At 44.0% G+C, this 24817-nt stretch overlaps 1 protein-coding gene across 1 annotated transcript in view; it reads left to right on the forward strand.

Annotated features, from left to right (window-relative positions):
* LOC311489287 (disco-interacting protein 2 homolog C) overlaps positions 1 to 24817 on the forward strand; it is a 193650-nt gene that overhangs the window by 115893 nt on the left and 52940 nt on the right. The window contains exons 3-7 of the mRNA XM_084546303.1: positions 343 to 453; positions 2183 to 2308; positions 9172 to 9528; positions 21328 to 21489; positions 24079 to 24198. Of these exons, the coding sequence (XP_084402429.1) occupies positions 343 to 453; positions 2183 to 2308; positions 9172 to 9528; positions 21328 to 21489; positions 24079 to 24198 (876 nt within the window). The remainder of the gene's footprint in view (positions 1 to 342; positions 454 to 2182; positions 2309 to 9171; positions 9529 to 21327; positions 21490 to 24078; positions 24199 to 24817) is intronic.

Consider the following 24817-nt stretch of genomic DNA (forward strand, 5'->3'; position numbering starts at 1 on the left):
AGAGGCCCCTCCCCTTAAGGACCCCCCCACTAACAACATCCTGTTCCCAGACACCACAGGACACCCTCAGAAGGCCCATGTCCATTCTCTGATGAGTCACCACGATATTAGGAAGGTGGTCATAATGTTATGCCTGATCGGTGTAAATTTCATTTCATTACTCTTGAAAATAAAAATGAAAATCTTTAAATTTTCTGGAGTTTTGGTGTTTTTTAATGAGCCTTCATAGCAGGAAATGAACTGGTTGATTTTCAGCACGTCAGTCGTTGAACATGCACAACATCTGCAGCATGAGTGGAATGCAGCCAGCATGAAACTTAAATCTGAATTATTTGCCCCCAGGAATGGATCCAGCCACGGGCCAGGAGAGGAGAACGCCGGTCACCCCGTCCTCGTCGTCCCGCTACCACCGCCGGCGGTCTTCTGGCTCCAGAGACGAACGTTACCGATCAGGTAAGAAGCAGATTTAGTTATAAAAATATGCACTAATCCTGTTAGAAAAGAGTCAGTGTGTTATTTAAAGGTTTGGATTTCACATCCAATTAGGAAACTTGGGTTATTTTGGCCACGTTTACACCAAAAGTACCCAGAACGTAGTCCCAAGAACAAATCAGAAAGCTCCAAGCCCAAGGTTCCTGGACTTGGCGGCTAAAATAACTTCCCCAGAACTTAATTTAGTTCCTGAAAACACGACTTTTAAATATTATTGTATTCCCCAGATGCTACAGGAGAGTTTAATTTGTTATGAGTTTGATGAGACTCAAAATACATCTTGGAAAAAAACCTTTTAGGATTAGATTAGACTGAGCTTTATACAGAGCTAATGAAATACAAATACCACCTAACCAGAAGTGCAAAGAGGGTGTTATTTACAAAAAGTGCAGGTATGTTCAGAGGTGATAGCTCTAGAGCTGAGTGGTGCTTAGACCTACGGTATCTACACAGTTGGAGAAGTTGTGTTATTTAGAGAATACACAGGGTACAGGATATGCACATGGTCGACAGTGGGAATAGTTTCTAAATAGATTATAAACAGTAGAGTATATTTAATTTAGCATGTGCATTATAGAGTTTGAATAGATCATATGTTATATACATATTGTGGACAGTATGTACATTTTAACCCAATAAAATTCAACCCTTGCACCTTTAAAATCCACAACCTCGTTTTCACACCCGGCATTCACACTTGAGACGTCAACCTTCAGACAATAAACGTGCACTTGAGTTTTAAATTACCTCCGTTCCCCCTACTCGAGCCAAACAAACGTGCGCCTGAGAGCCCCATTCATTCGGACTAATGTCTCACTTATGTCATTATCGGGTCAGCGGCCGGTCGTCTCGGCATCAGCAGCCGTTGTGTTTGCCTTCTGCCAGCGATGGACGCTGTTCAAACAAACCCGGCTGTGTCGCGGGCCTTTATCTCGCTTTTGGAAACACTCGTTTACAAAACGTCTTCGCGGACACTCCCTGAACCTAATGCAGTCGGAAACCGCAGGGCCCCCCGGGAGCCGCTGTCAAGCTGGGAATGTTTGTGTACGTAAAGTGAATGTGAGTCAATGGGAACACGGCGCTCATTGTTACAAGAACAGTGCAGCGTGAATACAGAGGCCAGCTGATAGCCATGCTGCTGTTTTTCTACTCAGTCGCTCGGTGCTTCAGCTGGATGGACTGGGTCTAATCTCATTATTGTTGTTTCTACTCCAATGTTTGCACAGAACGTCCTGAAATATTAACCCCCTGTCTTCAGTTATTTCGTCGTTCCTGGTCTATGTAGCTGGAAGGATAAATAGAGGATCTGTAAAATCACCACAATGACAAACGCCTGTAGTACCGTGGTGTTATTGGTTACATCAACTCTGACCAATCAGAAGAAACTGTTGTAACTGATAGGTTATTACATCACATGATTAGATTGGGTGATTAGCACTGACACCTCACAGCAAGAAGGTTCTGGGTCCAAACTGGGGCCTTTCTCTTTGAAGTTTGCATGTTCTCCCTGTGCGTGCATGGCTTATTAGGTTAACTGGTGATCCTAAATTGGCCATAGGTGTGAATGGTTGTTTGTCTCTCTGTGTTAGCCCCTGCCTGTGATAGGACAAGTGGTAATAGAATAGATATGACTGACTGAATGAATTATTAGATTGTTGATTTTGATAAATGAGTGCATGTTTGTCTCCAGATGTGCACACGGAGGCCGTGCAGGCAGCCCTGGCAAAGCACAAAGAAAGAAAGATGGCGGTGCCGATGCCTTCGAAGCGACGGTCGCTGGTGGTCCAGTCCTCCATGGACGCCTACACTCCACCAGGTAAGGAAAAACAAACTTACACAGTTGAAATGTTGCCCTTGAACGCCCCACAAAGATTACACCCAATGGTCAGCTGGTACATAATATTCTGCGCCTGAAGTAAAATATCTCGTCATACCTGCAGATGGCAGTAATCTGTATTTGTTGTTCAAAAGGGAAAAAGGGAAGCGCTACTTTTAGCTAGGAGGCTAGGAGGCTAGGAAGAGCTACTATTAGTTAAGACGCTAGGAAGTGCTACTATTACCTCGGAGGCTGGGGAGCTTGGAAGAGATGCCAGTAGCTAGGAGTCTAAGGAGCTTGGAAGAGCTACTATTAGCTAGGAAGCTAAGAACAGCTACTTTTAGCTAAGAAGCTAGGAAGTGCTACTATTAGCCGAGAGGTTAGGAGGCTAGGAAGGTCTACTATTAGCCGAGAAGCTAGGAATCTAGAAAGAGCTAATATTAGTTACAAAGTGCTACTATTGGCTAGGAAGCTAAGAAAATATACTGGGGAGCAAGGGAGAGCTACTGCTAGCTGTTAGGCTAGGAAGCTAGTACAGATCTTTCCTCTCCTGAATCAGTTGCTCTAAGATCATCATGTTGTTCACCAACAAGCGCTTGTTGTGCACTGGTTCTTCTGATCAGCCAATCACATTATCATTTCTGTCACATCATCTGGCAGCTTGCCCACTCATTTGCGTGAAATAGTTCAACTTTGTATATTGTATACTGTGTATATTGTTTTTTAGGAGCCTTTTTAGTAAAGTATGAAAAAGAAAACTCTTCAAACTGCTAAAAGCTGCTGCAGCAGTAGAAGAGCTGCAGTACTGATGCGTGTTCGTGACAGCGGTCGATGATTGAATGGGATGAGCCTTCACTGACTGACAGGACAGTCTCCTCTGTGAACGCTGGAGACTGATGAGCGATCTGCCCCGTCAGCCTGCAGATGCTCGTCACTTTAGACCATCGATAGTGCAACAAAAGTGGAACTATTTTATTGAACTTTCTGCACCAGCTGCTTTGCAGGTTTTGGGAATGAAACGGAGGGTATTTGGTAAACAGGTTTCTGTAATTTATCTCTTCAGTTTTTTGTCAGAAACACAGCAAGACTTTAGAGAAGTTATGGTGCAGTTCTTGACAGCTTTTGTGAGCCTTAGAGAAATGACGTTCACTTTCAGCCTAACAACACAATTTTTGAAGACTTGTGAATGTGTTGGTGACCAAAACACATAATAAGTCCAGGACAAACCTCTCCAAGTCTGACATGTAGACGTTTTGAACTAATTTTGTGTTGGAAAATTGCCCTTTGACAAAAAGCTGAAAATGAGAAAACGTTTGACACTAAGCATGTCTCATCCTATTATTTACAAATTTATGACACTTCTAACAACTTGAAAAAAGCGTTAACAGTTGCCTCTTTCTTCTATCTCTTAGCACAGAAGGTTGTCTAGTGCAGTAACAGCTGTAGCTACTGTCACCGCACCGTGGATGCACATCATCTAGTCCTTGTTTCGGATGGTGCAACCACAAATCTGGACATAGCTGAGCCTGGCACGGGGCTTACATCCAACTTCATAAAGCCTAGCCTGGCTTCATTAAGCATTAACTATTTAATTGTTCTTCTGTGCCCCAATAATTAGCCTTTTTTTTACCATCATTATTAATATATCAAAGCTCAAAAGATTGTCTTGGTGTGTGTTGGCTTTCATTTGGTAAGGATACTCTTATATTTTTTTGTTTCTGCTAAGAACAAACGGGAGGTTTTGTTTTTAAGTTGTGCATGAGAACTACTTCAGATCAAACCTTCATGCGGGAGGCTCCACAGTGCAGGACTGTGCTTTTATGCTTTACTCTTTCTTTATTCTGAAGTTAGTGCAGCGTTGAATGAAACCACAGGATTCCCTCTTCCCTCTTGTAACTTGACTCTCATGTTTCATCCCCTCCTGACCTCTCTAATGAACGTTAGCCAGTAAATACGTAAGACGGACATCGACTGTGGACCAGATGCTTCCGTTGTTTTCATCCCTGTTGCGTGTGAAGCACGATCTGTCGGTGGCGGGCGGCGGCGGCAGTCACCCATGTCTTTATGGCGCTGGTGTCGTTTAATGAGCGCGTTAATGAGGCCATTATCTGTGTGGCCTCAGGGTCGAGCTTCACACAGCGCCACTGAACTAGGCAGGATTTAGACCAACAACAAATTGATGAACTGTGCAGCGAGCGAAGAACGAAATGAGAAGCGTCTTATTGGAGCAATTAAAGCAGAATGTATTAACACTGTTCCCTCATGATCCATTAGTCTATCAATAAGTTCACTGAGGAGAGAAACTTTCTCCTGCTCTTTCTTATTGCACTTTGTCTGTGAAGGTTCTCAGTCATCCAGGTCATGATATATCCAAAAAAAAACAACTAAAAAAGCTGCGACAGGTTAAACTGGACTTGTAGAGTTTCATCCAAGTAGCTTCTTCTGTTCTCCGCGGGATCATCCACTGCTCTCCATCGAGATTCCCTTCTTCTTCTACAGTTTCCTCCAACTAAAGGTAAATATCTGGTTGTTACTAGATCCTAGTCATTTGAGTTTCTCATGGACAACACCTACGGATGTCCTTATTTAAAGCCCTCACCAGTCTCTAAGATCTGAAGAAGATACTTGGATGAAACGTCTTCAAGAAACTCTACAAGTCCTGTTGCGCTTGTTTTTATCTACATTTCCTCTAGCACCATCCACTGCTCTCCATCAAGCTTGTCTTCTATTTTTTTCTGTCCATCTCTTTGCCTCAGTCTTCTTTCATCTGCACTCATTCTCCCACTCATTCTTCATTTTTGCTTTGCAGTCATGCTCTAAAAGGACAGTGACACATCAGAGAATGGACATGGGCCTTCTGAGGGTGTCCTGTGGTATCTGGCAACATGATGTTGTTAGTGGGGGGGTCTTTGAGGGGAGGGGCCTCTGTGGATCATCCCACAGATACTTGATCAGTTTGGGATCTAGTGAATTTGGAGGCCAGGTCAACACCTTGTGCTGTTCTTCATGTTTGTTTGAGTTGTTCCTAAAGCGTTTTAGTGGCTGAATCCTGCTGGGGATGACTGCTGCCATTAAGGAGTGTCATTGCTATGGGGTGGGGGTGCCTGGTCTGGTCTAGGTGGGTGCTATATGTCTAAGTAACATCCACACCAATGAATGCCAGGTCCAGAAGTTTCCCAGCAGAACGTTGAATTGTCACAAGATGGTCAATAACAATAACATTGACCATCTTGTGACAATTCAATGTTCTGCTGGGGAAACTTCCACTGTCAGTGGTCATAATGTTGTGGCTGATCAGTAAGCATTGTAGAAACTGATCAAATATTTAGCAAGAAAGTCTGGGTCTTACTCTACTCGATATTTTCTTTCCTGTCAACAAATCAAATTAAAGTCCAGCACTCACTACTTTCTGGTTTCCCTACCCCGTCTCCGCCGCTCCCCTCGGCTTCCTGCAGAAGACATGAATCTCTCAAAGTGTCGTGCGTTCGTTAAGTAAATTCCTGGGGATTGTAGTTTTTAATCAAATGTTACACACACACACACACACACAGGTGGTAACGGTTCATTTGCTGGGGGCTGATCTGAGCCGGTGGATTGATGCACATTTAAACCTCAAGTGAGTGTTTGGGGCAGCAGAGACTCAAGGTACATAGTAATGAAGGAAAAAGTCACCCGGTACAACAGTGTAGCTGCTTTAGTTAAAACTCTAAAATGGTTTGATGCAAAGCCTTTTTTGTGTTTTTGTTGTTTTCCCCCCGACCCTTGCAACACTGAGGGATTGATTGAGCCAAGAGTACGAGCTCCATGTGTGTTTTATAAGTGTGACGTTCACAGTCACAAGCGCTGCGAACGAAATCCAATCCGTAAATCTTTCACAAAAGTCTACACGCTTTTACTGCGACGCAACACAATCGTACGCGGTCCTACGTGCACCGTGAAGAGACAGTGTTTGTCCTGATTTCTAAGTGTTTTTGGCATTCTGCTCAAAGCGAGGTAAACAAACTGTGTGGAGCCGCACACGAACGCCAAAAAAACGCATGCAGTCCATCTTTCAGATTTAGCAAGCACATGTCCTGGGGGAGCTGCAAGAGTAGTCACACACACACACACACACACACACACACACACACACACACACACACACACACACAAACACACAAACGTACGTCTGTGTGCCAGCGAGGTTCATTCAAGGACGGCAGAGTCGCGTGTTGCCGAGCAGCGTGTCGTACCGCACAGGGATGATGAGCGAGGGAGGGCTCCAGCTGATCTTACTTGGGAGCATTTCCTCATTTTTTTTTTCTCCACATCATGAAACATCTTTCTTTAAAGAGCTGGTTTGCGTCAGCGCTTCATTTTTTTATTTTACTTTTTTTCCGTGACATTCCCCGGGTCACCTGGCAGCGTCTCGGATACGTCAACATGTTTGTGTTTCACCGCTGGGAGTCTCCACCGGCTCCCGCTGATAACGAGACACAGATTTGCCAATCAAGCATGTCAGCAAAGCACCCTGGGAGTTAACATGCTGAGACCGCGTCCATTCCCATTGGCATTTTGAAGCCCAAATGTCAACTGTACTGCCTGACAAACAAGAAGGGCATTTTATAAAGTTACCAGTGAGGCTGTGTTTAGTTTGGTTTAAAAATAGTTGATGTGAAAGCTTTGAATTCTTTTTTTGTGAATTAAACTTTTTTTGGCATCCATATGATTGCAAAGATCATTGTTTCTGCTTCTACTTGAGGTGGGAAAGTCATATTTCAATGACTGGGCAGTGCCTCCCATTTAGACAGACACCCATGAGATGGACATAAACACGATCCCCGCTTGGTGCATTGCCCCCAAGTGGCCAAAAACTCTTTGTATGTTTGTAAATGCAAAGCTAAATCCGTCCGATCTGTTTTTGGTGGTGTCTCTTGCTCCGTCTGCACTCGTCTGACTCTTGTTAGCGACTTTTCGGGTCATTCTACATTGTAACAAGCAGTTACAGAAAATGAATGAATGAATGAATGATTATTAATGATTAATAAACTGTAGACCAACTGATCAGCACGATTCTAGAGGGGACGGCTCTGTACAACGGTTTGTAGCTCTTCCTAGCTTCCTAGCCTCCCAGCTAATAGTCGCTCTTAGGATTTCCCCTTCCCAAGACTGTTCCCTGGGCCAACTGCTCCGAGTGTACTCAGTGTAGTGCTAATGAACAGGTTAAGTCCAGAGAAGCAGGATAACGAGCAAAAAAATCTCATTTATTTGGACAGCTGTGGCCTAATGTAGGGGATAGATAAGGTGATTTGGGACTGTGAGGTTCGAACCACCTCTACGCAAGTATCTAATCTCCAAACCACGTCCTGGGTGCTGCATGTTTAGCAGCCCTCTGCACCAAATGAGGGCTCACTATTCTCTGTCTGTGTATGAATGCATGGGTTAAATACAGAGCAGAAAATAAAGAAAATAAAGTTATTTCCTCTTAGGTGCAGAACGTATGTGGTTGCTGGCCACTGACTGTAGTTTTAGAATTAAGACCAAGTGTAACGTAGAGTCACACCCTTTGACACACCTTTGGTTGAATTTCAAATTATTGCTAATATCCGCATATTATATACAATATCTGCGTTAAGTTGACGCAGAAGCTACGGCGACAATGCAGACCCTAAAGCCTTAACTGACGTACACCTCCCCAGAAATGTAACTATGCGTCAGGGCGACACAGACCTCGAGAGCTGTGATTGGTCCACTTGGTTGTTGCATGTTTCCTCTTTAGTATTTCTGGCTGCTTCTCCATCTTCGCAATTTTGGAATCGATTGTTTTGGATCAATAAAGATGGAACACATGGAGGAGAGGTTAACTGAGGAGGTTCAGAGATACAAACATTGGTACAACTTGTGTTCGGCGAAATTTCTGCGAAAGTTTCAGTCGCCGTTGTTGAAAGTGAAGCAGGAAGTAGAAACAAAAATGAACCTGACTGACAAAAAAGAAAGAGCGCCCACTGTTTGGGTTTTGTTGTTACAGAGCGAGCCAGACTGACAAGAATAAATGACTCGCACCGACGTAGGCTACGTACGTAGGATACGGCGTCTATGTCCCGCAGTACCTTAAATGAACCTATTGTGTGCTCAACTGCTGATACCAAAAATATGATCTTATTTATTTCACTACGAAGAGTTGAGTCCAGTGCTCACTCTCCTGAGAAACATATCTAGATGTTTTTTTTGGCGAATGTTGGACTCTCCTCATTAGCCGCTCAATTATTTTTCACGCTGAGCACCTGTGTGTGTGTGTGTGTGTGTGTGTGTGTGTGTGTGTGTGTGTGAGAACTGGGTCAGCGTCTGTTGTTATTCATATCACCGCTATCAGTCTCCTAATGCCATGGGCATTATGGAAATCACATGCAAAACTCATGCACACAAACACACGCTCTCCCCCGCACACACATACTTTAGATTTCGAAAAACAAACTTTGCTCGGTTCTTCCCCTCCAGCGAGTTTAAACCGACGGGAGCTGAATCGTCTCTGTGTACAGTCAATAAACCAGGACACACAGGCCTACTGTATCTGAGCCTGTCTCTAATTATAGCAATTATTGGGATTGTACCAGGTTTGATTTGATCAAATCCTTCAGCTTCGTAAAAAATAAATATACAGTGCCCGTCAGAATTTTCTGCATTTCCGCATAAAAATGACTCAACACATCAGCAGAAGTCATGAAAGTCGAACAAAGAGAACCCAGTCAAACAAATATAACAGAGATATCATGCTTTGTTTTTTGTTTATTCAGTAAAATAAGCCTACATTACGTATCTGTGAGGCCAAAGTACAGGCGGCAATGAGTATTCTCTCTCTCTCATTCCTGTATTTCCCTCCTCAGACACCTCCTCAGGCTCAGAGGGGGAGGGTCAAGGGGACGGCGACGAAGAAGAAGGGGGAGGCGACGGCGAGGAGGAGGACGGAGGCGGAGGAGGCGGCGGCGGCGGCGGCGGCAACACCTCGTCCAGCAGGGAAGGGAGCATCAGCATGGAGCACTGGATCAGCCGGGCGATCCACGGCACCTCCTCCACCACCACCACCACCACGTCCTCCACGGCATCCTCCTCCTCTTCCTCCACTCGCAGCGGGGGCAGCGGGGCGGCCGGCGGCAGGCTGGCTGACGTACTGGCCCAGCACGTCCACATCTCCGCCCAGCACCACCTCCGCCACCACCATCATCACCGCCACCGCAAGACAGGTAAGGGGCGCCGCTGAATCTACGCATCCTTGATCAAATACCTTTACCAACTTCCTAAGCAAAACTTCAAATGCATCTCCGCCCGACAACGCCCCTAGCCACAATCCTGACACCTTTAGTAAACTACAGACTTCGTAAACAAGCCAGCTCTTGATGGTTTCAGACAAATCTTAGCAGCGTAAAGACAGCTTGTAAACATCCACCTTGCAGAAGACCCTCAGTCAGGTCCAGACACGCTGAGGCAGTTCCCCTTAAACCCAATCTAAACACTGTAAAAATCTAGAGAGCCTTAGCCAAATACTAACACTGCTAACAAAATATTTACTCGTTTTGCAAAGGCCCGAGATATTTAGCCAAATCTAGGCATTCGCAACTTCCCGACGTCCCGAGCCAACTTCAAACAGAAATCTAAACAACCTTACTCAAGAGTTTGTAAGCCACATCCATGAGAAAGGTTGGCCCACTCCTAAGGATGCAAAGCCAGTGCAATTCCAGACACCGGTAGTAGAGCTGGGTTTAACAACAACAAAAAAAAAAGGTTTTCCAAATCAAACCGATCTATTATTTTAAATATCCGCTATTTCCTGCTGCGATCTTGCACAGGTTTTGCAGTCTCGCAAACAGGTCCACGTGTGATCGCGATCCAAAATCTGACAGAAGCTACGACTCTTGAGATCACCGTCAGGTCTGATAAACGACGCGTGGCAGCGTTTTGGATTTAAAAAGAACGAGAAACAGAGAAAAACTGGACAAAAAGTCAAAGCTGTATGCAAGATGTGCCAGGTAGAGGTAAAATACTGAGGGGAAAAACACTGAACTGAAATTGAATCAAATCAAATTGGGACCTTGTGAATCAGACTCGGAATTGATTCAGGAAATTGGCAGCAAAGATAAAATACCCAGACACACTTAAACAACTCTTGGGACACCAGAACAGTAGACGCTCTTTGCAAAATCCAGGAAAGTTAAGGCTCCTTTAGAAAGATCCTTTGCCATGTCCGGAGACAGTTAAGTCCAAAACCCTTTAACAAAACAGAGAACGCTTTAAAGAACATTACCCAAAGTCCAGAGGCATTTGGCCTGGTCTTTGTTCATTTAGATAATTCCTGACAACCTAAAACCTACTCTGAACGCCCATATCCAAATGTTGAATAGTTCATATTTCACCTGAAGACTGGGGGTTAAATATTAGGTTAAGCCTAAAGTATGAGTTTGGATTCAGAGCACGAGTGGTTAGTAGATTGTTAGAAGGTTTGACAGGTCGTAGAAGATCATCAGGAAGGGGTTGATACTTGAGCAAGGCCTTAAACCTCCCAATAGAGCGGTAATCCATATATTGTGGTAGACCTGTAATTCCCTCTAGACCTCGTGGAAGGTTCCTGAGTCTTGGATTGAGAAGAACAAGCTCCAAACTCCAGCTGAACTTCAAAGCTTCTCTGAATTGGTCTGCAAATAAAGCAACTATCCTCCAGTTTGTTCTTAGTCATAGGTAAATTGAGTTGGCAGCTTTTTATTGGAGGCTTCCAATAAAAGTGTGTTTGTTTGTCGGCCTACAGTAAGTAAGTAAGTATCTGGGTGGGCTTACAGATCAGTCTTTGAAGTTTAGTAGTGTGAAGTGGTGATGTTGCGTGGTAAAGTCTGTTCAGTCGTGAGGGTCGTATCCTTGTGTACGGTGTATGAACGCAGATTTAACAGAACCTCTGGTTCCTGTATGAAAACTACTTCTTATTTTTTTTTTCCGTGTTCTTTCTAAAGGTTTTGCTGCTGCCCTTGTTTACAGACGCTCTTTTTTCTTCTACAGTTTGTTTCTTCTTTCGCCAGGACACTTAGTACTTTTGGAAATGTCATTAGATTTTTATGACAACAGTGTATTCTCACAATTCTTCTTTGTGATACTCTAAAGACCAGGCGTCTGTGTTGGAAGGCAGCCTTTTATTTTATTTTTTTTTTACAGAACATTTCTACAGTTGTAAATCAGTCTGTCAGTCTCTGGTTTGAAGTTTATTGTCATTTTGTTATCCGTCCATATTCGGTTTATTTTTGTAGCACCAACACGAGAAACTGAAGATATATTCTGTCAGTCCCTTTGGACATACTTTTTCAAAAACTTATTTATTTAAAAACTAATTCTTTAACTTAAGGATGACAGTTTACATAACCTGTTAAGGAACATTTAATACTGTCTTTTTACTAAAACATAGCTTTACTTTAATATACTTGACAGACTAGTACAAATTATTTAAGTGGTTTAATCACAGTAACAAACCTTTCAATATCAAAAACTGAGGAACAGTAAAATGTTGCCAATGCATCAGTCAAAAAGGAGCCATTTGACTTTAGATCAGGGATGTCAAACGTACGGCCCGGGGGCCACAACTGGCCCACCAGAGGGTCCAATCTGGCCCATTTGATGAATTTGAAAGATGTGAAAATTACATAGAAGACATCTACTGCAAATTTTCAACAAAAGTATCTGCTATTCCTAATTTGTCCACTAGGGTTCACACTGGTTTAATCGCGGTTTATGCCTCTGCGGGACTAGACGGCGTAACCTATGTCTTTACATAGCCGGTGCGATACATTTATACTTGTGTGCTCATCAGTCTGGCTCGCTCTGTAACAACGCCACCCAAACAGCAGTTGGCACTGTGTCTTTTTTTCCAGTCGGATTAATTTTTGTTTCTACTTCTTGCTTCACTTTCAACAAACCTTTGCAGAAATTTTGCCTAAGACGAGTTGTACAAATGTTTGTATCTCCAAACCTGTTGCCGTAGCTATGGTGTCAAATTGATGCAGCAGCCTAAACCGCCTTTTAGTCAGAGTTGCAGACATAACGCAACACGACATCCAGAACTAAACAGCAGATGGCAGCAATTAGCTGTAATTTTACTTTTTTTTTCTTAAAAACTGTTTTGTGAAAGGATAGTTCATTAAAAGTGAACATTTCCATAATATACTTCTTTACACTAAAACAAAGGGGAAAATTTTGAGTTTTTGTTATTTATGGGTTATTATCTTACTGTTCCGGCCCGCTTGACATCAAATGGGGCTGTATGTGGCCCCTAAAGTAAAATCAGTTTGACACCCATGCTTTAGATATTCTAGTCTGGATGATTTTCAGACAAAACATTAAAACATATTAACAAAATGCTCCAACTGGGATTTTCTAACATTACTTCCAACACCTTTAACACCCATTCCAAACACACGGCCTGCTGGTGCCACAGAACCGTTTGCTGAGGTACCGTCGTGACTGAATGCTCTGGCAGAGGCAGGTTTGTTTCCATGCTGGCACTCTTGGTCTCCAGCTCTGAAGATAATGCTCGGACAGTCACGGGGAGCTCCTGCCAGCTCTGCCCAGCCAGCATCCAGCTCCTTCAGCGCTCAGATGGGAGAGCAGAGGTTGTGTGTCGGTTGGCTGGCTTGTTTGTTTTGGCGTGTTCCCACTGATTCCCCGCGTCGCTGTTCCCTGCAGCCTCAAATTACCAAAGTCAGGAGGATGTTTCCAAGGGAGCAGCTGCTGAAAGTGTGCAGGCCTCGGCAGACGAGCGCTTACGTTTGGTTCAAAAAAGGAAATTGTGAAAATGGTTATAGCTGTTTAAGATATGGGTGATTGACATGTAGGTCAAAATTAAAAAGTTCTTGCTTGAAACCACCATGACACTGAAGTTCTGTTTGGTTGCTGGTGAGCACATGTAGAAAGTGATTAGAAACAGAAACCTGACAGAACCTCATAGTTTGTTCTTCATCTCTGGGGAACTGTGTCTCACAGTTGACTTCATCTGTGAATGAAACTGAGCAACATCCTGATGACAACCTGAACTCACAAACGTGGGGCGCCTGGAATGAAGTCATGTGGAAAATAAGTTCATTCTGTGGAAACTTTTGTCTTTTTTGACATATTTGGACAAGCCAACATTTGATCCTCTTTGAAACAGTGACTACAGATAATGTACTTGAAGAAAGATATTTGTCCTTGTATGAGTCACTTATTCAGCAAAAATATCAATTGATAGCATGCTCTTCTGAGGAAAACCTTTGGCATCAGAAGCAGCTATTGTCCTCTTTAGGAGAAATAATGTCATGCAGGTGATTTGCATGTTGGTCCACAATCCATCAACGTTGGTTTGCAGAAATCTTTGACCATTATTCCAGTAAAATCCTTCCAGCTGCAAATATATTGAAATAAAATCCCCAAATAGCATCAGATCTGTGTTTTTGACATTTGTTTTGTTTTTAACGTCCATATCTTCTTTTTAAGTCGCTCCTTGGTGCTTGTGTTAGTGTCATTATACTGTTTTTTCTGGTTCTTTCTGGACACATGGCTTCACAATGTCTCTCTGATATGAGGCAGAATTCATAGTTAAATCACTGAATGCAAACTTCAGCACCTAACCCTAACCAACCCAAAACATGGCATTTAAAGGCAGTTTAGGCTTCTGCGTCAATTTGACGTTGTAGTCCAGACCATACCCAGACCCTAACATCGCAGCCTGGCGAGTACCTACCCACAAATGTAATGACGTGACACGGTGACACAGACCGCAAGTGATTGGTCCTCTTGGTAGTAGCTTGTGTCCTTTTTAGTATTTCCGGCCGCTTCTCCAGCTCCGCAATTGATTGTTTTGGATCAACAACGATAGAACACTTTGAGGAAAGGTTCGGAGATACAAACATTTGTATGTATGACTGGTCTTTGGCGAAATTTCAGCAAAGGTTTCTGTCACCATTGTTGAAAGTGAAGCAGGAGGTAGAAGTTGTTACAGAGCGAGCCAGACTGACGAGCACACAAGTATAAATGTCTCGCATCGTAGGCTACGTACGTAGGTTACGGCGTCCATGTCCTGCAGTACTTTAAATGAGCCTTAACGCCACCATGCACCAAGACCTGCTAAACCTCAAATAGTGTCAAAACACATTGATAGATGATCTCGGTATGAACGTTGAAGTTTCATCTGTGAAGGTCCACTCTTGTTCTTCCGGATGAGTTTGACTCACTGATGAACAGCTGATGTTGTCTTCTTTAGTTTCACAATGAACTGCTGGTTACAAATTTCCATCACATCACGCTGTTGTAATTCTTCCAGCTGGCGTGAAGTTTCTTTTTTTTTTCTTTTTCTTTGTGTTACTGAGTTCATGTTTGTCACAGAGGAAATCCTCAGCAGAGCTCACACGTGTGGGATGCAGCCCTGTTTCTCATTTCCTGGCTGGAGGCTAAAGCAGCCGATGCCTCGGTGTGTGTGTGAGCGTAAACACTTAAGGCAGATGGTTTTCCGTACAGATCTATTCTAGCCTCGTTTTATTTGCTCTGCTCCTATCAGAGCGGCTCCTCTTGCCTGTTCGTTCCCTTATATCTCCCTAATTTGTCGCCGCTTCTTTCATCCGTCCACATTTTCCTCCGGGTTCTTCACAGAATCACTGTAGACGATCTGGTTGTTATGTCTGACTCGGGGCAGGGTTTCGGTTCAGCGGAGCAAACTGTGCTTGTGTCGCTGGGTACTTGTTTTGTTTCAGATAACGGCTCTAAATGCCTGTTTGTGCTGCTGCTGCTGCTGCTGCTGCTGCTGCTGCTGCTGTGATTACTGAAACCCCTTTAGAGGCGTACGGTGCTCTTGAGATGAAAAGCACTAAAATAGATAAAACTCTCCGCTCATTGTATTTCTGCACAGCCCCGTGTTAATGGTGATGGTGTGATGACTTAAATATGAGTCTGGTACCAGTCCATTGGCATTTCATTATAGAGTGTGTTTCAATGGATACAGAGAAAATTTAAATCTGCGCACAACTGGATAGCCCTCCAACCAATCAGAGCAATGAAGCATTTGACATTAAGCGATTAAGCAAATCACGATTAGTTAATTTGCTGTTAATATCTTTATAACAGACTCTAAACAGCTCATTTTGTTGATGAAGTGTTTGACTACTGTTACTCTTCCGTCCATCCTCACATGAAGCCCCGCCCACGTCATTTGATTGGCCCAAGCATATCTTTGCTGGAGCATAATCAGTTCCCAACGGAGAAACAGGTTTTCGCCAGTTGGATTTCAATTCTAAGTTGCACCATCTACAACTACGACAAAAGCTGAAACATCTTTTTAGAGTTTCCTGAAGACTTTTCGTCCAAGTAGCTTCTCATTCATTCATTCATCTTCTGTAACCGCTTGTCCTATGAAGGGTCGCGGGGGGGCTGGAGGCTATCCCAGCTGTCATCGGGCGAAAGGCGGGGTACACCCTGGACAGGTCTCCAGCCAAGTAGCTTTTCTTGTTGCCAAAATACTGCTGTTGGGGAGTTGTGGTTGAAATGGGAGCATCTGTAGGTGTTGCTCATCACTCATGACAAGTGTGGTGTCCAACTACAGGCGAGTGTCAGATGACACATAGTCATGTGACTTTCTGATGAGCAACACCTACAGATGTTCCCATTTCAACCCCAACTCGACACCGGTCTTTCAGAACTGAAGAATCTACTGAAATGTCTTCAAGAAACTCCTCAAGTACAGTTACTCTTGTTTTCAACTTTTTTGGAGGTTCAGTTTCATTTACGGAGATGTTTTTGCCTCTTAGAAAGGACGTCCAGTTTTCTTTGCGTCTTCCTTCGCCTTGTTTTCTGTTTGGACTCTTGATGACATGTTGCCAAACCCTTTAAAAATCAACACAGAACTAGATTTGTAAATCATCTTCTGCAGCATTCCACATTATGGTGGACCTTCATATTACCCAGTCATACCCAACAAAGGTTCAAAAAAGGCAACTGGACTTGTAGAGTTTTTTGAGAAGACGTTTCACCACTCATCCGAGTAGCTTCTTCAGTTCTAGGGGACTGGTGGGAAGTCTGAGGTTTAAATAGGAACTCCTCCTGAAAAAACGTGCCTGTCTTCTCAAAAAACTCTACAAGTCCAGTTGCCTTTTTTGAACATTTGTTGGATATACCATGACCTGGATGACTGAGAACCTTCACAGACATACCCAGTCATACAGGACTCAATACTGGAATCCAAGAGGCGATACTGACACAACTTAACACCACTTTTTTCAAGTTCCTCCTTCCTTCTTGTTCCTCACATGCAGGCCTTTTAACCCACCTCTCCTTGAGGAGGAGGAGGAGGAGGGCAGTGCCAGCTGGTCTGGTAGAGAATGGAAACTCTGGGCCTCGACGCTCCGGTAAGTCCGAGATCGGAGCATGGCTGGCCAAGAGCCCAGAATTCGGGTTGGCCTCCCGCCATCCCTTGGCACGAGCGGGGATGTCGTATTTTTCCCTCATAATTTTCCTCCCCGTGTCCTCCGTCATATGCTTGCTGTTCAAGTTGTGGCCCTTCGCCGGTTGTCCCCCCGCTAAATAAATGTATGAAGAGGAAGAATTTGCAATGCTAACCTTGACAGGAATAGCATTGAGCTGTTGTTGTAGATGCATGAAAGCCGTATGTTTGTGTGGATGATAAAAAAAAGAATTAAGTAGTAAATAAAAAGCTGGAGCTCACAGCTTTTTAAAGTCCAAATTGTTGATGAGGAAAATCAACAATGCTTTGAAAGAGGCTAGAAAAGCAGCTTCTCTCTTTTCAAGGTTGTTCTCTTTAGCGTTGTTTATTGATTTTGCTAATTATTCAGCATGTTTTTAGTTGTTTGCTCAGCCAGAGGCAAGCTGCTTTGAAATTGGCTTTTCATGCAGGCCAGAAAGCAGATGGTAGAGGAATGTAGGCTGTCTGCCTGCTTCCTCTTCTCCGTTTTTTGTCTGTAATTTTATGCAATATTCTTAAAATCTGCTTCAGTATCAAAGAAAATTATCCACTGCTTCTTACTGACAGCCATTATTCAAGAAGGCTTTGAGAATACGGACTCATCAAAGCCAGCATTTAAAGAAGTGCGGCCTGCCTGTTCTCCAGTCATCAACAAACTCGATGCCTGGAGAACATACTCTCATTTATTTAAGTGGCTCCCTCTGTTTCTGAGTTCGCTTGAGGGAAATGTTTAAGAACAGACATTTAGTCAACCGTCTGTCAATGTCAGAAAGAAAAAACAAAACACTCTGAATCCATTAACGCTGCTTTGGAACTGTTCCCGTATTCAATGTAATTAAGGCTGCCGTGTGGATGAGGCCCTCTGGGGTTTCACAGTAGCTTAGTCGTCCTGTCGATGCCGTATATCTGCCGGGGGAAACGTCACTGCTCTCTGGGGACTAACAGTTAAACCGTCGGGGAGCAACGATACGTTTCTGGGTGTCATTCAATTTGAATAAGACGCTCCGATTCATTACGGAGGCGTCTTTCTTTTGTGTTTATGAGTTTCTGGAGTATCGTGGAAATAGACCCCATCTAAGAAATGCAGACATGATGTTTTATGGACTCGAAGGAAACTACAGTATTACATTGGGCAATTATGGTGACTTCATCATTAGAGTGTCCAACTGTTCTTGTAGAGTTTCTTCAAGATGTTTCACCCAAGTAGCCTCTACGGTTCTAAAAGACGAGTGAAGAGTTGAGGTATGAGCTGGAAACATGCATGACTAGGGGTCTGTTAGTGACCACTTACCCTTGAGTTGGAGGAGGATGTACGGTCTTGTACATTGGGGAAACAAAACCACCCATCTACAAAACGCATGGCTCAACACAGGAGAGACAGCTCTACGGGCCAAGATTCAGTTGTTCCACACCTTAAGGACAAAGGACACTCCTTTGAAGACAACAACCTCCTGAGATATAATCTGCTATAATCTGGAAAATCTGACCCCAAGAAATTTCACCTCCGTTCACACCTTGAGACCGGAGCCTCTGACTGATAATTGGTCGTTAGAGCACCAGTTAATTCGGGAAGGAAAACAGGATCCAACTACAGGTAAATGTCTAGTCATTAACAGACACTAGACATGTTAGTTTCTGATGTTCTAACACACACAGATGTTGGTGTTTAAACCCCAACTCCTCCACCATCAGTCCTTTAGAAATGAAGACCTGGATGAAACATCTTCAAGAAACTCTACAAGTCCATCTGCCCTCGGTTCAGCTTGTTTTTTGGGTAAACCATGACCTAGATGACGGAGAACCTTCACAGAAATATTTAATCATAAGAGCTGTATGAAATTAAAAAGGTGTTATAGAGATCAGGGTTTGTTGCTCAATGCATCAAGACATTATGACACTCTTCCAGAGTAATGCTTCAACAAGACTCCCAGCAGTCGATGGAGGTATTTGTTATTGTGGGGCTTAAGCTCAGGGATTTTAAGCTTTATATCTCTAACCATGGATGGCTTTAAACCCTCCTTGACCCGTGCAGGCAGACGGAAACGTCTCGTGTCTGAATCGGCTAACTCAGCCCGCCTCATCCAGCAGTGAAATAAGTCTTCCTCAGACAGTGTTGATACAGTTGTCCTCATCTCACATCATCATAGAGACGATCTGAAGATGTCACTGGAGGCTGGTCCAACAGCAGGGCAGACGTCCTCCCAGACAGATAAACCACACATGGCCTCAGAGGGTTGCACGTCTGGTTCAGTGTGGCTCAAACAGACAGGCCAGATGTCGCAGGGACAGAACGTACAGCGCGCTACAGTAATTAGCATGCCTGTGCTGGGTGCCGCAGCGTTGATATGCAGTCCATGTCTGGAGCAAGAACTCTGTGTGTTTGTCTCGCTGGCTTTGGCTCAGCCCTTTGATAGAAATCAGCTCCACTTGTTTTATTTCTCTCACTATGCATTACCTCAGCCTTTCTTCAGCCGTCTAAAGCGCCGACCGTACTCAATGTCCATTATTCTCTGAGGGTGTTTGAGATGTCGAGGAAAGAGCCACATCATTAATTCTCCTATTGCAGTCAAGATAACAGCTACCCCACTGAAATGTGTACTCTTCTGGACTTACGTTTCGTTCCATCCTTTTCCTAAAGATAAATGTATACTGACGGGTTTTACACTCGGTCATGTGTTGAAGTTCTGTCACGGTGTTGCAGAGAAAGCAAAGGCCCAAATGCAAGACATGGTCAAGAAAGTCCGGGTGAACAACGATGTCAATTTAATGAGAGCTTACCAAAAAAAAGAATAAAGGGCGCTGCAGTGATGAGCAATTAAAGTCCAAAGCATAGGTTCAACAAATGAGGCTAATCCAACTGAAGAAACACACAAAAAAGACAAGACAAGACGGGTGAAAGCAGCAACAAGGGAGGAGAAAAAAAAGGCAGCAAGTACAACTAAAGGCACTTATATAGTACTGCGGGACCTACGCCAATGCGAGACACTTGTGCGCTCATCAGTCTGGCAGGGCTCTGTAACAACGCCACCCAATCGCTCAACGGTTTCTACTTCCTGCTTCACTTTCAACAATGGCGGCTGAAACTTTCACCAAAATTTCTTCCGAACACGAGTCGTACAAATGTCTGCAACTCCAGACCTCCTCAGTTAACCTTACCCATTCTTTATTGATCCAAAACAATCGATTCAAAAATCACGGAGATGGAGAAGCAGCCGGGAATACTAAAGCGGAAACACGCTACTACCAAGCGGACCAATCACAGCTCTTGTGGTGTGCGTTGCCACAGGTGCACATCAGGCTACGGCGTAGGGTCTGCGTAGGGTCTGCATTAACTTAACACAGAAGCATAAACTGCGGGTAATGGTGCTTTCACACCTAGGTTCTTGTTCCCAAACCGGGAGCGTCCATCCCTTCAGGTCAGTTCGTTTAATGTCAAACACCCACTTTGCTGATGTTTGGAGTTTTTCTAATCCTCTGTAGATGTGTTCTCCATCTGACCTCTGACCTCTGACCTCAAGGGATCAATTAAGCAGCAACTAGAATGAGTTTCTCAAATGTCCAAAGCACTTAATGTCGGACATTGTGGACCGTAAAGATCCGTAGCAACCCTGTAACCTGCAGATGTAAGATCAATCTTAACATGCTAAAAATGCTAATGCAGCAGTAACCCAATGCAAATGAGACACATAATGCAAAAACAGCAACAACTACAAACTGGAGGTATTTACTTTATCCCTTGGATTTAACAGAAGTGAGCGTTCAGCCTGAACGCAAAGGAACCGTAAATGTCACACAAGGCTTTACCTAAACTCGTCCCTACTGAGCCTCTTCACACATCCTTCTCCTCGCATCATTTCACGCTGCCACCACTCAGAGTTAAGAATCCTCCGGGCAAACCAGTAAACACCGTTTGATGTCGTTGAACCGCAGCCCAGGCCTCATGAAAGAGGTAAATGTGAAGAATTTGAAGCATGATGGGAGCTTTGAAACGGCAGGCGCAGCAGGCTGCTTGAAACAGTGTCTAAACGAGGCACGAAATATGGTGAGAAACGGACGAAGAAATTGAATGTGGAGGCGTGGGTGTTGAGGGAAATGGAGGTCTTTAATTCTTCAGAGGAAGGTGGCAGCAGCGGTGGCGGTGGTGGTGGTAGTGGAGGGCGGTTTTGAAATGTGACGTTTGTGGAGGAGATCAGTGAGGAACGGCTGCAGGACTCTGGAGGGAGTTCAGGTGGATTTACGCTGTGTGTTTGTGAAGCGTGTCAGGTTCGGAAAGTTTCTTCCTTAAAGTACAAAAACGCTGCACATACAGATATTTTGAGTAATTCACAGGCACCGGGGTTATTTTTGAATTTTAGTAACCATTCAGCTGACACCTTTCAACATAGGTCTATTTGAACCGACTACATGATTAACTCTTACGTCTGACTGGTTCTGATTTGATAAAGTTTTAACAGCAGGAGGTATGTGTGTGGGGGGGTTTGGGATGGGGATGGGGATGGGGATGGGGGTTACTAACCAGGCCTTCCTTCATTCCTCGATTCCCCCTCGTTTTCTCACATCCCAGAGAACCACTCTGCCCCTCCAGATGTCACCGGCTACACCAACAGCACCGCCAACGCCACGTCCACTGACGGGATCCAGGTGGAAAGGGCCCCAGGCGCCGGCACCGCGCCCCAGAGACAGACGCCCAAGTACGGCAACGCTGAGCTGATGGAGACCGGAGACGGTGAGTCTGAGGAATAATGTCAGTGTTGTTATGACCCACCAAAGATGTCCTATTAGACCTAATAAAGCAAAAATCATGAGTCAAACTCGAGTTTGTTTCCAAGTAAACAGACCTAAGCAGGACATCAGATTGCTTCAGGTATGTTTTTTATGATGACTTTACACACATCTCTTCTTCTTCAGCTGCTCCAATAATGCATTGGTGGTAGGGTGTTGCTGGAAAACCTTTTTCCCGCATTTCAACATCGTATACAGTTAATTTCCTTGAACGATCAAATAGGAAATAGTGTATACGTCAAGATAGAGACGTTTAGAGACACCACACTGAGCTTCAGAACGTCCCAGAGGTTTCATCCGTCTTTGTAAGCGGTTATTGAACGTACGTGCTGTCCTTTTTCAGTTGTAGGACCTTCCTCCATTGAGTTTCTTCATAAACTGAGCAGGTGAAAAGTCAAAGGAGTTCTCAATGCAAAGGAACAGCTGACAATTAGTCTGCAACCACAAATCCAGTCAAATTAATACAAATTAACTCTTAAATGTGCGACACAAAAAAGTGAAACTCCTTCAAGGAAACCCTACATGTGTAAAGTCTTTGCATTCATGTCTGAACAACAAATCACGGGAGCAAAATTCCTAGTTTTACTGGATTTGGATCAGATTTAGATTTGTTTTTGACATATGTCTGCAGCGTCCTCAGAGATCACAGAGGACGGCAGTTTGCTGGTTCATAGTTTGATAATTCCTTCTCTGGAGGCCCGTGAAGCTGCAGCAGACGGAGCCGTTCATCAGACACCGACGCCGCCGTGGACGGAGACGGAGTGGAAGCAGCTCGACGGACCAGATGCCAGGATTTACAGATGGGAGCTCATTGTGATGTTTGGCTGAAAGAGATGCAGCAAAGCTGAGAGGATTTCATCAGGAATTAGAAGCTTTTTTTTATTGTGTCGCGTACAGCGGGCCGTGTGGCGTTTGTGTTTGAGATGAGCTTCAGTCAGACAAAGTGCTATCAAGAACTGTTTGTCTTTGGATTTTTGAGGATTCAGGCTTTGATTCAGTGATTTCCCTTTGGTTACTCCTTCTAGTACTTTCTGTAAAGCTCTTTTCCCCTTTTACTACAACTGTTAACATGAAACAATACATTTTTAATTTGCAGTCTATCAAATCCAAGCTCATGTGCATGTATGAAATGTATATTTTTATTATTTTTGATAAGATAAAGGGAGTCAAATTGAGAAATGCTGTAAAAAATATTTTTTCCCCGATCATTTTAATCAAAATAGAGCAGTATTTTATTAAAAGCTGCTTTTACCTCGTCTCTGACTGTTAAAACACAAGGCTGTTGCTTCACGTTTTAAGAACACTCCAGTAGATTGGTCTCATTTCTGCTCCATTTGACTTCTTTTTATATTAAATGGTGTTCAGACTGAATGCAGAGCACACGTCAGTGGGTGCTGTGATGCAAATGTAAGTGGATGCGAGCCAGAACTTCCTGCGCTCACAAAATTCTTTGGATTTGGACTTTCTTTAGTGCAGACTCTCAAGGACAGGAAGATGGAGGATGTAACCCTAACCCTGAATGAAATGCACACAGATTACCTCCCAATATGCCCTCGGTAAAATGGATGGGGAAAGAACACATCCGGCTGTACTTGGTTAGATGATATTGAAGTGAACTGAAGCAGCAACTCATGGCGTTTCACAAGAACAGAGGAGAACGCATTTTAAGAAACACCCTTTTTCCTGGAGCCACTCCATTGAGAACTGGTTATGCTCCTGCAACCATCTCTCGGTCTAATCAAGTCATTCGAGCAGCCTTTACGTGGTGACGGATAGAAGATGTAGTCATACACGTCACCTGAGCGCCGTGGGGTTGAATTTGGTTTCAACAGAATGGCTCTGGCCCCGGCTCCGTCTCCAGGGGAGTTTTTCTTTTCTTCTGCTTTGGTCGAATCCCGCCCCGTAATGAAATCCCAAAGGAGACGAGACACGGACAAGAACAGGAAAATGCAGATACCATTTGGACATTTGCAGCAGTGCAGATTAAATTAAAACTCCAGAAACAGTGAACGACGTGACTTCAAACATTCTTCGTCCTTTTTCTTTTGTTTTTTATTCACCCACCAAGTTTCTCTTCTATTTGCTTAACAAAAGATTGAATAAAGCCAAAACTTAGACAAAAAAAAAACAAGCTTTCAAGAAAACCGAGGACCAAAAAGAAACCACTGACAGATTTATGCAGATACACTCAGATTTCCACTCCTCTGTCTCAAAGCTCTGCACTCGGAGACACTTGTGTTTAAGATCAGCCTTAATGAAAGAGCCGTCTGAACATACACCCCTCGCCTCGTATCACCATTTTCTTCCCCGAGTGTCGTGTTCAGCGGTGGTTCAGCTGATTGCTCACTTGAGGCCGTTTTAATGCCGGTTTTAAAAAAAACTCTGGGATGTTTTTGTGCAGACGAAACGCCGCGATGCACTTCTCCGTGGAACCTGAACGCCACTTCACATGTGCACTCGTGAAAGAAAGAAAGCGCAGTTTGAAAGTCTCGCACATGTGACTCGGACTGAAACGTGTGTTTGTGCTCTGCAGGTGTTCCAGTCAGCAGCAGAGTTTCAGCCAAAATACAGCAGCTCGTCAACACTCTGAAGAGGCCCAAGCGCCCGCCGCTCAGGGAGTTCTTCGTCGACGACTTCGAGGAGCTTCTTGAAGGTAACGACTTCTTTTTACTCTGAAAACTATTCGAGGGTCGATCTACTGTGGCAGTGGCACAGCTAATATTTAGTTAGTTTAAAGACAGTGAAGTTACTGATAGTACTCGATGACAGAAAACAAATGACTGCAGATATTAGTAGAGGTTTAAAAGTTAAAGTGCACACCATGGTATCTTGATTTCCTCCTTGGTTGTTTGTTGCAGTAAAGCTCATAAAACTTCATACTGCACGTTATTAAGTTATTTAGTGTGATAAAGAGACGCCCCAGCAATCGGGAGCAAAAACCTTGACAAATAATATGCAAAGACGGCCTCCTGCAGCCCTCCCCTCTCTATGGATACGCTTCATACGCCACCACCTTGTTCGTGATCTCGGCACAATTACAAAGTGTCGGAATTAGATTTACCCTCCTGTTTTCTCTGCAGCCTTGCCGGCTCGTAACAGCCGTTGAGCCGAGGCTTTAGCTAGCAACTTAAACATGAAACTGAATTAGCAGCAGCAACGGTGCCACAGCATGGGATTCATATTTACAAACAGGGCAAGAAGGTTCAGGGTTTGAATCCATCGGGCCTTTCTGTGTGGAGTTCGCATGTTCTCCGGGGTCCGTAGTCCATAGC

This window comes from Chelon labrosus (assembly GCF_963514085.1).
Source record: "Chelon labrosus genome assembly, chromosome: 6".
In the NCBI taxonomy this organism is placed as follows: domain Eukaryota; kingdom Metazoa; phylum Chordata; class Actinopteri; order Mugiliformes; family Mugilidae; genus Chelon; species Chelon labrosus.